Below are 17,088 nucleotides of genomic sequence, written 5' to 3' on the forward strand. Positions count from 1 at the left end.
CTAGGTTTGTCATTAAAAGTATTGATATCAAAATGACGCCAAGTTACTGTACTACAAACAATATAGGCTATCTTGCCTCACCAAAATTAAATAAGCTGTATTCCAAAGCAATACTACCCAATGTTTCCTCAATTGTTTCAAGTCACTTAGGAATTAGTAGAACCGGAAGACTTGATAGTGGAGAATAGGAGTAGACGCATATGTCCCAGCAAGCTTTGCATATGATAAAATAACAATAGTATGAGAGAAATGAGGAGAAATTATGAAATTGAGTAGTTGAAACAATATGTTTTTAGCAGAATGGGCATGTAGGGGAAGGTTGACATGATCACAGACTATAGTGCAAAGTAAATGAAGTGACCATGAGCGAGCTGAGCTTCCTTATGGAACGGTATATATAACAGACGGTATACAGTGACAGTTGTTGAAGTGGTGGGTAAAGTAATGTGTGATAATGAGAAGGAAATCTATTGCACAGATGTGCTTTTCTCATGATGTGCTTTTCTCTACCGAAAACAAATTCCACCGGCCTTGACCGTGTGGCTAATAAACTATCTATCTATCTATCTATCTATCTGGTGTCGGTAAAATGTCCAATGGGGAGACATTTTGTTTGTGGGATAGGCGGCAGGAAAAATAAGAAGAAGAAGAAAATTCAAAATCCCCTTAGTTTGGGGCTGTATTGTGTGGACATGTGAAGTTGTTTATGAATTCTGTCTGTTGAAATGGGGTCAGAATGTACAGAATTAAATGTTTTTAAGGGCTGAGTGTCTGTGGTTGTTGCGGTTCTTTCTGTGGGGAACCCTGAAAAGTATCAAACTCTCCGTGCTGTATAGGCATGGGGCATGCCCCGCTAAGGCGTAACTTGGCGGGATGGCATACCTGCCATCCCAATTACCCTTCTGGAATGCAGTGCCAGATACCATCTATTCAGCAGAACAGGAATGAAAGGGAACAACCTCCCCTGCCTCTCTCTGAGGAATTCCACTTTATTCTGTGGCATCAGTCCTGACTGACAGCTCAGAATGTTGCATGACCTTACAGTTAGCCAATCAGTTAGCCGAGTGAGCCAATCAGCAAGATCAATCAGAGGTACACAGGGTCCGAAGTCTCTTCTGAGCGGAGCATACGGTGCTGTGAAAAAGTTCTTTTTTTCTTCTATTATTGCATATTTGTCACACAGATCTTTTAACAAAATGCAATGCTAGACAAATGGAAACTAATCAGACACAAAACACATTTTTTCAAATTATTTATTTTATTTATTTAATGAGGTCCTTTCAAAGACATGCATTTTACTCCGTTAAGTATTTCTTTTGGGCAATTCAAAGTAACTCTGAGGTCAAGATATTTATTTGACTGAAAAATAAAAACAGCAGGCCTTTGACAGAAAGAATGCAAGAAGAAGGACCAACGCACAGGGACCTCGACAGTAAACAGCCGAAGAACATGGTCTATGTGGACTGCCATACCTCACATAGAGTACTGCTGTGTGTGGTGGCGTCATTGGTTGAAATGGATAAAATACAGAAGAAGATCACCCCCTTAGGGGTTGGGTGTGGTGGTTGCAGGGGTGAGGGTAGCGAAAGTTGGCCAGTGAAAGCACATTTGAAACAACTTCACTACAGGCACATCCGTACATTGGTAAATTTGTCAATGCACCCTCATTATATAACAAGGGCTCTGAAGGGGGGAAAGACCCATTTAGGTTGACAGCGAATGGATGGTGAATGGAAAAATCACTTTCCCACTAGACGATTGCCAAGGGACTTTTGGCATTGTGGGTCCAGTCTTGTGACAATAATACAGGATTAGCAGCGTGCTAACTTTAGAAACAATTAGATTTACAAATAACCTCACACAAACATGCATTAGCTCACGCATGCACAGACATACATGTATAAAAATTGTAATTGGCTTGACAAATTTATTTATAAATAGGACATATGCACATATGAACTGTTAACAATTTGACACACATTCTAATTGCCTTGACATCCATATTTATGAATTTTAAATTAGAAAGCATATTACATATTTAAACAAGCTGAAATATTTTTACACACACACACACACACACACACACAATGTAGGAGGGTACATAAAGTACTGAAAATGGGTGTGAATAATTGTGATACATTTGAATACATTTCAAGCAAAATCTTTTCTCTATGATATTGTTTCAGTATTAAAGACTATAATTTACCTTTTTTTTAACCATATTATAGAGCCCATTACTTCTATTGTTAATTTACTCATACTAATTTACTCATCTTTCTCAAGAATGTGAATAATTTTGGAGGGCATTGCACATACAGACTATGAACCTTATGTACTTAGCACATTATGTACTTAATCTAGGTATTAGTGTGGCTGTCCTGAAAGGCTATGACAAAAAAATATGTGTTTTAAGATCAATAATTTTAACGTACATTGCTGCATCTCCTGTAAAACTTTGTAACGATAAGACCATGTGGACATCAATTCCTTTGTTAATGATTATTCGAACACCAGTGTGTATGTTCAGAAAAGCAACACAATAACCAAAATGACAAAATGAGTAATTCCTTACCTTTATTTAAAAAATGGCAGGTCATGATTTTAAATTACACCAAGATTGAAATAAAAATACAACTTACATCAGCGTAATAGACTAATTGTGCAGCTGAAGTCACTTTGACATATTGTGTGCAACAAAGGCTCTGAATTAAATGACAAATATTACAGAATGCGGTTGAAATTACTTCCCCTACTTCCACCCTGGCTTCACAAACAGTAGACACTGGATTTATGCATACAATCTGACAAGTTGTCAAAATTAGTCTGTAACAGGGACGAATACGTTAAAAGAAAGTTAATCAGCTCCAAGGAACTGTGTCATTTGTGGTATCGTAGATTTACAGTATATGGCAATGGAATGTTCTCAGTGTGTCTGACTAAAATTTTTTGTACATTACATGCAAAAACTTTCATTTGAAGTTCCAATTAAAAACAGACTGATGTCTAATGTGTAAAATGACATTCAAATGGAAATATTTAGATTTGATTTCATAGAGGAGAACTAGCTGAAGCTTTCTTATATTAAATTATAATCTAAAAGCATGGTCTTTCTTAGCCTGACAGGATTTTGTAGATGCCATAATCTTCTGCATGTTGAACCAAATAATCAGAAACTCCATTGCCCCTCCAAATTTTTGCTTTGCCCAAAATTTAAATAATAGTTCAGTCGTTCAACAGGGGAGTGCCGTTAACAGAAGTAGAAAAAGCCATCCCCTGGTTAAAATAAGGCAATTCTGTAAAATAACATAAAAGGGAACATTTTCCCTAAACAATGCAGCAGTTCTAGTATCCAATATCATATTGGCATGCTTGTCAGCATGCACGCTATAGGCAGATATCTTAAAGTGTACTTCAAGTTCAATGCACGCTTTTGATTGCCAAAGACAAAAAAAGATTGGTAGGGGAGGCTATGATGAAGAATAAATTGCTGGTAGCTGGGCTAGAGGGTGTGGTGTGATTTATGAGATATTTGCGGCGTTAACGCTAGCAGCATGCTAACAGGCAAGCTTGCTTTGGGCCATGGCCAACAAAACAATGCCAAGGACCTGCAGAGCTTTTTGAGGTTGTCAATAAAAACAGGATATTTACTGGTACAGTTAGAACAGAGGGTACTATTTTAGTTTTTGTAATATATGCGTGCAGTGTCTATGCTTATTAGCTGATATTCCAACCACAAATTAATTGATCTGACTTACACATTTAAAATAAATAAATAAATAAAAATAATTCTGCAATCTGGTTGGGTTGCTTGAATTACAGTAAAGCAATACGGGTACTCCGGTTTCCTCCCACAGTCCAAAGAAAAGCAGGTAGGCTAATTGGAGACTCTAAATTGCCCATACCTGTAGGTATGAGCAAGTGAGTGAATGGTGTGTGTGCCCTGCAATAGGTTGACACCCTGTCCAGGGTGTATTCCTGCCTCTTGCCCAATGCACGCTGGGATAGGCTCCAGCACCCCTCGCGACCCTGTCAGGTTAGGTAATGGATGGATGGATGGATTATTATACAGCAAGCAAGCTACCATAATTTAGTTACGTGGGTTTAGCTTAAATGGGACAAGTTGTACATTAAACATTTTCTAGCTGTCTGTCAGTGCATTTTGCCAATCATGAAGCAGAACGATAACATAGCTCTTTTAAGCATGTGTAGCTGATGTTGGATTAGTTGTAACAGTCACTTTATTCAGTAGTGTTGTCACTTTATTAAATTTTTGTACTTTCTTTGTTGTGATGACCTATGATCCCCTAGAGTAGTGCTTAAATTGAACCCTGTCTTTTTGGAAAAAGTACTGCCATTTCTGAATTTTAAATGATTGCGTCAAGCTAATTGGGATGCATTGATCATTCCACACTGGCTGGCCTCTCACTTAATACAGCTGGTTTCACTCAGGGCATAAAAAAACTAAGGTTATTGTGCAAACATCTTTGTTCCTAAGCTATGTTCTCACAAATGTTCATTTTATTTACATATCTTTGGTCGAGAAATCATTTCTTTAATCATTTTGCACTTACTAAAGATTCATTAGAATGTATGTAATTACTCTCGTTTAGTATGGTGTTCCTCAGAATGTCTTGTATAAAAACATGTAGCTGACATCATAATATGGACAAAGGTTTGTTTTGGCACCGTATTGCCGCATAATACATCCATCTGGGCCTCAACCATCAAGGCGCCAGGTTTGTGGAACGGGAGTAAACAAAATTGGCATAATGTCCTCTCATTGGGCCTCATTCACAAAACTTTTGTTCTTAAAAATGTTCTCATAAAAAACCAATATGGGATTCATGACACGTGCAGACCTTTGTCTTCCTCAGGTCCAGATTAATATAGTCAATGCTTACACTAGTAGACAGCTTACACAATAGACAAAAGCTGCTGGCCAAAATATGTTTGCCTCTCCAAAGAATGTTATTGCCCTCTTCCCCCAACCAAAGTGGGCTATAACCAGGGCTGTCCACTACTTTTCCATTAGAAATGAAAGGAATGGGGTTTTATTTGGATTTCGACCATTCATATTTTAATTTGGCAATTCAAGTTTTTTTTAAATTATTATAGTCATATTGCAAGTCCCAAGAAACTCTGTAACAGCTATGTATGTAACTTTGAAGCTTTAAATAATGAACCGCGTCCCAACATCTAGGTAAATTAAAGTTTGTCTTGTCGGGCGGCAGAACATATTAAAAAATTTAAACATTATATAGAAACGTTTTACATGATAATGATACAACAGTGGAATAAGACAATTCAAGTTGTTCTCCAGCAAGCCCAGCCTTTTCCCATTCTGCTTATCTGCTTCAGAAGCTGAAATACATTAGAGAGTTGACAACATGTATAAACTACGCAAGCACTAAGCACATCTTGTACATTTCGACTGTCTACATCACATTCCAAAGGACATAAAAGGTGCCATGGACAGAAATCATATTGCGTTTTACAAAAGGACATTCTACACATGCACAACGCACAAAAAAAAAAAAAAAACATTTTAATATAATATTTCAAAACATAAGGTACAAAAATATGTAATTTCCATCACTATATTCATATTGGTCAGGGTTGCTGTACTGTACCACTGTGAGGAGGGCTCATCTTATATTACATTCATACACACCCTGCACGATTGCACGTGGATACACTACAAAATGATATAAAGAATGTAACAACGCATGCTCGCACGCACGCACACCTGCGCACAAAGGAAAAAAATGACAGTAGAAAAATAAAACATTTAAAATTCAAATATTAAAATAAACTCCCCGGCCCCAATAAAATAACCTTTGTAATCACTTTCATAGGTAAACAACATTTCAGGTAAAAGTGTGGATTAGAGGAGGTGCGACAGCAGCAGGAGCTCTAAGTTGAAATCCAGTGGTTTTCTGGGGAGTGGGGGGTGGGGGGGGGGGGGCGTGGGGGCGTGGCAGTGGTGATACTGTAACAGAATTGTTATAATGAGCCTGAAATTGCCACTCCTGAAATCCAGGGGTCAATCCCTGGCTCACAGGCATCAACTGGGGAATATGCACTGCCTGTCTCAATCTGTACCCCCCCCCCCCACACACACACACACACAGTGAAAGTCCTGGGGCAGTCATGTGCACAGGCATGGCTCTAGCCTTTCAGCCATCCAGGACCGGGTGGAGGGAAGATAGCAGTTATATACTGGGGGGGGGGGTTTAAATAGCAACCGACTCTTGACTATTTTTATACATCTGGACATAACAGCCCTTTTGTCAACTCTGTAACCATGAGACCTCATTTTTAAATTGAGTGCAAGCAATGGCGTACATGCATATGCAAAATATGCTAATGTGACTGCAGTCGAGTACAAATAATAAACCTATTTACTCTTTTTGGTCAAGAACTATTAAAGCTGCCCAAAGTTGGGGGTGGGGGCGGAGGCAAGAATACTCAGCTTATGGTGGCTACTGAGCCACTGGCTAGTGTATGACCTTCTTATTTAAATCTATTGTCCTAAAGTTAGGACCGGAGGTCATGCTCAGAGAAAGCAGTTTTACTAGACTCCTGCAATGTAACAGATAAACTGTCACATTAATCTCACCCTCTCACATTCTCTTGGTCTCTCTCTCTCTCTCTCTCTCTCTCTCTCTCATCTCTGGTATTTGAGAATCTGACCAGCTGTACCAGGGAAATTTCAAAATTTACACGGCCTGCTGTCTGACCCTCCTAAATGCACAAAGTCCAGCCGGGACCAGCATTCCACTCACCGCCAACCTATCGGTTGCTTCCCCACGGGGGGTTTGCAACACACCTTTTCTGCACCTGTGCAAATGTCTTTCAGTATTACATTGAACAGGGAAAGCACAAGAAGACACAACACAGGTAGTGGCTGGAGTCATCAGGTGGAAGTAGGTATATGCTGATTACAGCCCCTTAACAACTTTGCACAATCATATATTTAAAAAAATAAATAAGTATAGCTCCGTATGAGCCAAAAAGGTGATGTGGGCTTTTTCAGATGTTTTCCACCTGACCCGTGGAAGGGAGAAGTGAACCCTGTTGGCCTCCCAGCGACTCCACGGTGACTGGCCTTGCCCCCAGTTCCCCATTGGTTGTTTTGGAGCGGGAACCATGGCTGCTTGATCTGTGCGGCAAGAGGGCTGGGCTAGACTCTGCGGTGACGAGGATGCAAGGTATCTGCCCGGAGATTGCATTAAGCCCCACCCCTTCATCAGCCTGGTCAAACCCAGAGAGGAAGAAAAGACCCAATCAAAAAACAGAGTGGTCCAGTATCCTACTCATTGCTGAGATGTTGTGAGGCTGTAAAGGCTATGACGCTGTTATTTGTTAAGTTCACATCCTGACTGGGCATGTTGTTGTTCTGACTTCAGTCCAAAAGCTTGAATACAGGAAAAATAATCACTTCAAGAATTCAGTCAGCGAACAAGGTGAGCGTGAGCATTGAAAGGCAGTGGAAAGAGCATTTGCTCTGCTTTTGGCAATGGTCATAGCTGTCCTGAAATTTAACACCTAAATTTTCCCTGAATATATAAGGCTCAATGCATTTGCTCTGCTAGGTCCCTATCGCATTTCTGTTACCATTCATTTTATCTTAACTATTACACTGGGCCAACCGGTGGAAGATGGGCTCCCCCTCTATAATATAGCCAGATTTCTCTAGTGATTTCTTCAGATCAGGGAGTTTTTTCTTGCCACTGTTTGAGTGTTTTTCTTCCCACTGGGGAGTTTTAAAAAAAATCTCAATTGCTTGCTTTTTTTTCCACTGAAGAAGGGACTTTGTGACAGAGTCTCTATAAAAAGCGCTATACAAATAAAATTGAATTGAACTACTGTCCTGAGACTCTAGAATCCACTGGTGCCCAGAGACGGTAATGCTCTCTGCTGTTCTGAAATGGTAATGCTTTCTACTGCCCTGAGACGTAATGCTCTCTGCTGTTCTGAGATGGTAATGCTCTCTGCTGTTTTGAGATGGTAATGCTCTTTGCCATTCTGAGACTGTAATGCTTTAGTGAAGACAGTAATGCTATTCCTGCAATTACGAGAAAACTCCCAAAGTCCATTAATGGAGTTTGTCTCTAGCCAATTGGCCCAGCTGAGCCACTACTTTAGACTCAATAACAAATGTTCTACTTTAAGGTTGTTTGTACACAAAGCATGCGTACAGACAATTGCATGAACAAAGGATGGATCTCAATCCGCCTGGCCTCATTGCCCTGCTGTATCATCCATGACACCAAAATGTTCTGGGTCAGTCCTCAGCCATGCCATGCTAGTGCCATCAAACTATGATTTCATGGTCATACCATAGCAGGCTTTTTGGCAACAGCAGGAGACGCTGCTTTGAGTCTAAAATGTAAATGAGCCAGGTCCTGTCCCTGTGTGTGGTGTGTGTGTGTGTGTGTGTGTGTACATATGTGTTTCCATGCCATGTCATATCAAACAGGTCTTCTAAGCAATTTCTCTCTCTCTCTTTCTCTCTCTCCTTTCTGCTTTCCATCCCTTTTTCTTATACTCTCCTATCTTTGTTTCTTCCTTTCGTGTTGCACCTGCAACAGGGCCTGCAGTCTGGGCTGGTCAATTAACGCAATAATTCCTACAGTTTTATGCATGACACGCTCAACCTTACAGTGGAAAGTCAAATGACTCACTACTTAGCTCCAATTTAGAATGCAATTTTCCAATAACCAGTACCAGAAGAGAATGAGAACCATGATGGTTGGACCCACCATGTGCTGTCAATCTTCTAGCTGCTTGAATGAAACATTGATTGGCGATTGATTCATATTAGTGATCAGGAAGCATTCTGTCCATTTGATTAGCATCAAAAACAAATCAATTCAGAAGTCAGGCAGATAGTCTGTTGGAAGCCATCATTAAGCCAGACCTTTTTTTCAATGCATGTGAGCATTGCAGTGTAAATCTCTCAGCAATCATGTGACATCCACCCCAACTTCACACTTCTACCACTTCTAATTGGCATGCGATGCTATTTGTCACTTTTCCAACGGCAATCTTTTTATTTCATTAAATACTCATGAAAGTCCAGAATGTATAATGAAATCATGTGTTTGTTGTCATTATCAACTCACTCGTTCGGCAAAACTGATTTCATCATTCAAGGACGCTCAGCTGGCTAACTCCAGTGCCAAGACAAGGAAGCATTGAAAGCTTTAGACAAAATATCCCTGGGCACTAAAATCAGATGCCATTACACAGAGGGTAGTACTGATGGGCCAGTTCAGTCCGGTCACCAATGATGTACTTACCATTAAAGGTGAACTATGACTCAGTTGGCCCACTTCAGCCATAGAGATGTCGTATGTGCCCGTAGAGGCCTGTTGGGGAGGGGCACAGTCAGGTTAGAGAACATTCCCGCGTTCCCACGGCGACACAGAGATCACACAAGTAATGCTTCTCTTCTCGCTTCACATGCAACCAAGTCAGACCACAAAAACAGAATCAATACTTTGTATCCTCCTTTTGGAGTTTTAGTTTTGTGCCATTATTCACCAGGACCACGTTGTGGTTATCATTTCTGCATTCTGAGATTATGGTGTCAAAGCCTCACTCACTACCTGGCTGACTCACTGACCCATTGTCTCAGTAAGTGGCTCTCTGGCAAACTCATTCACTGAACAACTTGGTCACCACCTTTTACAGTGGGACTGAGTGGAAGACAGTGGAGGACAGTACCCCGTTTCACCACTAGATGGCTGAAAGGGACATCAGAGCAGATATAAACCCTGAACATTGCTTTAAGTTGTGGTCTCTCTCTCCCAGAAAACAGAGTAGGGCAGATGTTCTGGGAAGAGTTTCCAGAGACAGGCTCTCCATTTGAATTGCGTATTAATGATACGTTATTTGTCAGGAGAAACAGTGAGCTCCCTCAAACGTGGACATGGTACCCAGGTTCGAGGTGAAGGGGGGAGTTTTCATCGCCGGTACTTGGTGGTGGCCACCAGCGCAATCCCGCAGTGAAAGAAGTGTGTTCAGGGATTATCTCAAAGATCATACCAGATTAGTCCAGGAAAGAATTAAACCTCACTATAATCGCACAATAATGGAGTCTCTCTTCTCTCTCTCCCTCACGCTCTCTCTCTCTCTCTCTCTGCCTCCCTCCCTCGTCTGGCCCTCTCGTATTCCGTCCTCTCCGAACCTGGCCCCCATACTGACCTGGAACTTCAGTGCTGCTATTGTGAGCTGGTACTTTATTGGTGTGTGTGTGTGGGGGGGTCAAGTACCCAGCAAGACATAACATTTTGTTCCTGATCCCGTTGTTCCTGCTGTTCCCTGTTTGTCCGGTGCCAATCGGGAGGGTTCTTTCGCCTTGTGACGCTTCTCATGATCACATCGTGACAGCGCTAGTGCGCCTCGACCGTGCAGCACAGCCAAAAAAACACGGGGGCCTGAACGAGCCACAGTCTCCAGGCTAGCCTGAAGTGCTCATGGCACAACAAAAGAGCATTCATTAATTGAGAGGACTGGCAAATGGAAAACAGTTGGATGGCAACAAGAAATACTGGAGTCCCCCAGACCATAAATAATCTTGCAGATGGCTTCCCACGTATGTTCAGCATCATTCAAAAATATTTAATGGCCCGGTTTCCCCAGCACACAAAAAAAAAAATTGCAAGGGGAATTGACGATGACAGTGGAAATAATTCAGAAGAATTTAATTATATGGACCAGGAGCAGCAGTCCAACGCTAATAGGCCGGGTTCCTTAGATTGCTCGAGTGATAATGCCCCCAGAAAGTAATGGTGATTTAAAACCACACGCACATTCTCTCAGTCCCACCGCAGCGCAAGCAGGCTGTGCGGAGGTTCTATCAATGAACCTCATTGACAAGATCACTTTCGTCTCCCGGGTTGCCAGATCAAAGCAGGAAGCAGAACGTCTCTGGGAGCAGCGATTGTCAGATTAGCACGAAGGAAGCATGACAAAGAAATATTTGTTTTGCGAGGGAAAAATATTCCCCGCACTCATTATAATTATTAATTTGCTTAGCATATGTTCTCATCTAGGGCAGTGTATATTTTTGCATATCAACCATTCATAATGCAGGACATTTTCTGTTGAGTTAATGCATGCTAAAAATAAGGGATTCTGACCTTGCAAGAAAAAATAAATCTTTATCTGTTAAATGTGTATTTTAGTGACACATGGAAATACGCTGCCTCCACACACAGGAGCTTGGAACAGATATCCAAGATTGTTTGAGGTTGCATGGATGGCTTCAAACTGCACAGTCCTTTGCTGTTTAGTCAAAGAAAGTTTTAGTGCATTACACACTTTTATTTGCAGTATGTGCACACTAAAGCAACACTGCAAATATGGATTTAAATCATGACTACATGTTGAGAGTCCTTTAATATATATTTTAAAAGAAAAAGTTTTCATAAAGGTTAATGTTGCTAGGTTGTGCGATAAGTGCTCTTGCCTTCCAGAGGGATAAAAACAATAAATATTGGTGTTCCTTATTTCTGGCAGTGCACAGTTCAAAGTTACACCTTGTGACTGCTAATAACACAATGTTATTTCCCAGGTTTTGTTCCCTTGGGAAACAAGAATTAATTCATTTTGGAAGCCAGTTCCCTGTCGAATGTTCAAGGGCCTAAGGAGTGAAATTTGAAAATCTCTTCCTGAATGAGCCAGTTCATCTGTAACTGTGCCACAATGTACCTAAGATTGTTTATTTTTGCTCGAGTTCAGGGGGGTATTTCACAAAGCAGTGCCCTGTTTTGTGAAGCAGGATTACTCAGTTAGCAGGATAACTACACTGAGTAAAACCTGGAGCCTTCCCAAATCTGGAAAAAGGACTGAAGTAAAAAAGAGTTTGTCGGGATTTTACTCAGCGCATATTCTAGTTAACTCAGTAATCCTGCTTCCTGAAACAGGAGGATTGAAATCCGACTGTTTCTATCAAAGTTTTTGCTGCAGCACTTGGTTGAAGGCCTGCTTAAAGATTAATATAGGCTTCAATTATTCACTTAGAAAACTAGTGCTTTTTGAAAATGTATTTTACTGTACAAGACATCCATCAGATGCTTCTCAGATATTTTACCACACACCCTTGCTTTGCCCCACCTGTTCCATCCGCTTCTGTATTTCCTCACCTCCAAATCTTTCCCCTTTGGTCACAGAGACCAATTCTGGCTCCTCCTACACGCCACCTATGCCCCGCCCATTCATGCCGGGAGGTGGAGCTAGCGTCCATTACCTTCTCGCAGATCCCCAGCTCCCGGCCCTTCATCTTGGCCTTGAGAGAGTTGGCGGGCTTGCACTGGGGCATCTCCTGCGTGTACTTCCGGGTGTCGCTGGAGACCTGCCGGCTGGCGGGGTGCGACCCCATGCTGGAGAGTTCCGCCTCCGTGTCCGTCCAGCCCTGAAACAGAGATCGAGTGCCAAGTCCAACCAGAAGCATCGCTGCGGCATGCATTACGTCCCGCTTCACCTTTCGGGCGCCATTTTGTGTTCTTGTTACGCCTTCCACTTTAGGTGTATTCACACTTGATGCCTTTGTTCAATGAGATAGAGGGAAAAAAAATAAAAATACTCCTTTTCTGCTCGTAATAGCTGGGATTATGTTTCAAAATACTTATTCCTCATTTATTTCATTTTTCCCAATTAGGGAAAAAACCTTGTAATCGAGGAGCAGGTCAGAAGAGTGTATTCATTGCATTAAATATGGAAGGACAATTCATACACAGCTGGCACAGAACACTGTAGGCATCCAGCTCACCAAAAGATCCTATGGTGAAAATTGAGACAGAGGAAAATCCTGCTGACTAAATTCTTCCCTCATTGGACGAAGGAAAGCAAACATCAGGACACAGAGGAAAATGGACAGACAGTCCTGATGAGTGTGTGTGTGTGTGTGTGCGCGTGTGCGTATGTGTATGTGAGTGTGTTATGCTATGGTATATTACAAGTATTCCATATTATCATTACAGTCAATTACATGATACTCTACCACGGTGGTCTCCAACCCTGGTCCTGGAGAGCTACAGGGTCTGCTGGTTTTTGTTTTCACCTTAAAATTAGCACCCAATTGAGACCCAAGACACCAGGTTAGTTGAGTTAACTGTGTAATCAACTGCTCTAATTGATTCATGAAGTGCAGAGTCACTATGAAAACCAGCAGACCATGGAACTCTCCAGGACCAGGGTTGGCTGCTCTACCATGTATAAACTGCAGTTAAAGTGTGTGTAGTGTTTATTAGTACTTCAGTACTGTATGGTTCCATAATGTGTGCTTTGAAGTCAGAGCCAGAGAAAACAATTGAATGAAAATGTTTCCTGTTTTCTGTAAATCTGTCCATACAGTATACAGTACATGCTTTATCTGTTCATCATTTAAATCCCCTCCCCTGCTATCTTTCTTTCTGTCCCTCATTCCCTCAGATATGTTGATATGCTCACCCCTTACATGAACTCTGTACAACCCCATAATCTATGAGATCACACACCCCAAATACAGGTAATGTACACAGGATAGCACCATAAATATAGTCACCATACACAGTCCAGTACACACAGGCTGCAGGGTCACACCCAAAATATGAGCGGTAATTACATGTACTGTAAAATATATCACATGTACAGAGGCTGTTCATCACCCTCTGATGTTGCTAATACGCTATGCTGTACTGTGATGTATTGCAGTAATTGTAATGCCTGTGTTTGTTTTGCGACGCTAGACCGATTTTCCTCAAGGGAACACAATAAATGAATTTATGGGCCGTCAGCCACGCCCACGTACAGACTCGCTGTCGGAGACGGATGAGAGGCGGGGCTTGACGCTGCGCTGGTTGCTGTTCTCAGAGCACTGGCTGGTGACGGTGAAGCGGCGCGTGGACATGAAGCTGCTGCTGGCAAAGCGGTCCCTGCTCGGCACGCACAGGATCACGCCCAGACACGGGATGTACTTAGCAATGGCTGACCTGAGGGGGGGGAGAGAGAGAGAGAGAGTGAGGGATAGAGAGATAGAGAGAGAGAGAGAGAGAGAGAGAGAGAGAGAGAGAGAGAGAGAGAGACTGGTTAGAAGATCTGTTTCATATGATATGGCATGGAAACACATAAAAGATATGTACACATGCACACACATCACACACACACACACACACACACACATCTTTCACACACACACACACACACACACAAAGAGGGCCAGGGCATGGCTCATTAATATTCTGGACCCACTGTTGCTGCCAAAAAGCCTGCTACAAACTATAACCATGAAATCTTAATGGCACCAGCATGGCATGGCTGGGCATTAACCCAGAACCTTGTGGTGTCACCGGGGATACAGAAGGTCAATGAGGCCACACAATTTGTGCACCACTTAACAGAAAGGAAATTAGCTTGGAGCTACACAGTGTTTTGTGGGTCAAAGCAGTCACCTCTGAAATGGAGATGCCAGATTGAATTAGCCTATCAGGTGACAGCATAGAAGGAGTGTCAGAGAGTGCTTTACTTTGCAGAAGCATTTCATCATGCAACGTGTCAGTATTTTGGCATCCATTCCGTGTACATTATAAGTAATTACATATTTTGGGTTAACTGGACCGTCACCCTGTGTGTGGTGACTATATTCGAGGTGCTATCCTGCATGCATTACCTGTATTTGGGGTGTGTGATGGCGTAGATTATGGGGTTGTGGATGGCTGAGGCCTTGGCTATCACCGCTGGTACAGAGTTCATGTAAGGGGTGAGCATATCAGCATATCTGAGGGAGAGAGGGACAGAAAGATAATAGATAGCAGGGGTGGGGATTTAAATGATGAACAGATAAAGCATGTAGACAAATTGAGAGATTTACAGAAAACAGGAAACATTTTCATTCAGTTGTGCTCTCTGGCTCTGACTTCAAAGCACACATTATGGAACCATACAGCACTAAAGTACTAATAAAAACTACACACAATTTAACTGCAGTTCATACATGGTAGAGTGTTGCGCAATTGACTGTAATGCATTTTATAATGATAAAATGAAATACTTGTTATGAAGAACCTCATAACACACATACACATATGCACATGCACACGCACACACACATACACATGCAATAAACTTTTTTGTGTCACACGCTACAGGGCTCAGAATGCACAGTGCATTAACCTGGTTCTCAGTGGCAAGGCTGTATGTGTATGTGCGCTAAGGGGAAATCAGGGAGAGTGGATTGCACAGATTAATCTCCTGAGAGTAATGGGTGAAATGTACACTATTACCCTTTAATGGTGATGAGCCTACAGATAAATCAGGTCTGCTATTAACCTCATACAGAAACACAGGCATTTGCAGATACTGCATACCTTCTGCACGCCAGGTGATTTACTGAAAAGGTCATTCAGAAATCTGAAAATTTTCTTTACACCATCTCAACATGTTGTTGCAATATCATGGCAACCACCAATGAGGGGTTAATTTGTCTGATCTATCTGTCTTTCTATCTGTCTGTCTATCAATCTTTATCTATGACAGTACTTTGCAGGTTGCACAGATAAGCAGATTGAAGCTCTTTGCTCCAAGGTAACATCCTGGAACAGATACATACTGTACAACATGTTTTACTATAGGTTTTGTTTTACTACAGGTTTTACTATACTAAGCAAAAGACCGTAAATTCAAGCTGTAAGAGAAAGTGTTAGTGTGGTAATGACTTACTATGACAGCAAGTGGCAGCGTTACTTTCGATATATGAGAGTAGAACTCCATGAATGAAACACGGTTGTAAAATACTACTGCAGTGAGAGACAATGTTATGATGCTGAAAAGACAGTGTTACTATGGCAGCAGGATCTACATTGTTGCTGTGGAAACATGACAAATTTTTACCCTGCGAAAGCTGTCAGGGCAACACAGGAGTAGGGGGACCAGGATATGACGTAGAGTAGGATGACGATGAGGGCGATCTTCGCCATTTTCCACTCGTTCTTCATGCGGTGGAATTTCTTAATTGAGTCTTTGGTGTTGTCCCCAGTAATCTTACCCACCGCCCTGCAATACACACACACACACACACACACACACACAGACATAACCACATACACATAACCACATACACAAAAACACAAACACGTGCACATACACACACACACACACACACACACAAACATATAACCACACATACACACAGGCAAACACACACACACACACACACACACACACAAACATATAACCACACATACACAAAGAGGCAAACACACACACGCACACACACACAAACATATAACCACACATACACAAAGAGACAAACACGTGCACACACACACACATAAACATATAACCACACAAATACAAAGAGGCAAACACACACACACACAGACAGAGAGAGGGAGCAAGAGAGTGAAACAGAGAGAGAAAAACACATACACAGAGACTTTAACAAACTACTGTAACGAATGAATATTATGCATAAGCCATAAGGGCCCATAAAATGACTGCAGCTCAAGGGGGGCGGAAGCTCACATGTTCGTGTCGCGGATGGCGCGGAAGATGAAGACGTAGCAGTAGATGATGATGAAGAGGGGGATGAAGAATACGAAGGTGAACAGCAGCATGGTGTAGGCGCGCACCGAGGGGCTGAAGGTCATGTAGTCCCAGGAGCAGGAGGTGAGCAGGCCCTCCGGGACATAGGCACCTGTGGGATGGGAGACAAGGCGCTACACTCAGAACCCTTCGTTTCTTACCAACCAATAAGGATTTCTTCCTGTCTTTGCGACCCCTCTTTACATTGGTTCTTGTGTACATCTCTCCCACCTGCATTCATGACAAAATTACTCTTCTGGCCGCTGTAATATGTGTTCCAGCTGCTTATCCCAAACAAGTACCTTAACAGATTCATGGAAGTGCGTGGAGACCTGATTTTCCAAAAATCAGTCACCATCAACAATGGAAATACAACCATTTCTTAAAAATAAACGGTTGCATAGGCAGTGAAGCAGATGACAAGAGCTGCTTATTTTGCATAATTACAAGGACAAGGATAACCCTGCCAGCACCCTACCTTCTTAGGTGATGCTACACCCAATCATGTCCCACCGT

The 17,088-nt window shown here is 41.9% G+C and overlaps 1 protein-coding gene across 1 annotated transcript in view; it reads right to left on the reverse strand.

Moving 5' to 3' along the window:
* Window positions 1-2,567: 2,567 nt before the first annotated feature.
* The window catches only part of LOC135247499 (melanopsin-A-like), a 36,734-nt gene continuing 22,213 nt past the window's right edge, over window positions 2,568-17,088 (reverse strand). The window contains exons 6-12 of the mRNA XM_064321003.1: window positions 16,513-16,684; window positions 15,880-16,041; window positions 14,660-14,767; window positions 13,802-13,982; window positions 12,260-12,424; window positions 9,306-9,374; window positions 2,568-7,254 (exon numbers count right to left, since the gene is read on the reverse strand). Of these exons, the coding sequence (XP_064177073.1) occupies window positions 7,033-7,254; window positions 9,306-9,374; window positions 12,260-12,424; window positions 13,802-13,982; window positions 14,660-14,767; window positions 15,880-16,041; window positions 16,513-16,684 (1,079 nt within the window). The 3' untranslated portion in view covers window positions 2,568-7,032. The remainder of the gene's footprint in view (window positions 7,255-9,305; window positions 9,375-12,259; window positions 12,425-13,801; window positions 13,983-14,659; window positions 14,768-15,879; window positions 16,042-16,512; window positions 16,685-17,088) is intronic.

Source organism: Anguilla rostrata, chromosome 2 (genome assembly GCF_018555375.3).
Source record: "Anguilla rostrata isolate EN2019 chromosome 2, ASM1855537v3, whole genome shotgun sequence".
In the NCBI taxonomy this organism is placed as follows: Eukaryota; Metazoa; Chordata; class Actinopteri; order Anguilliformes; family Anguillidae; genus Anguilla; species Anguilla rostrata.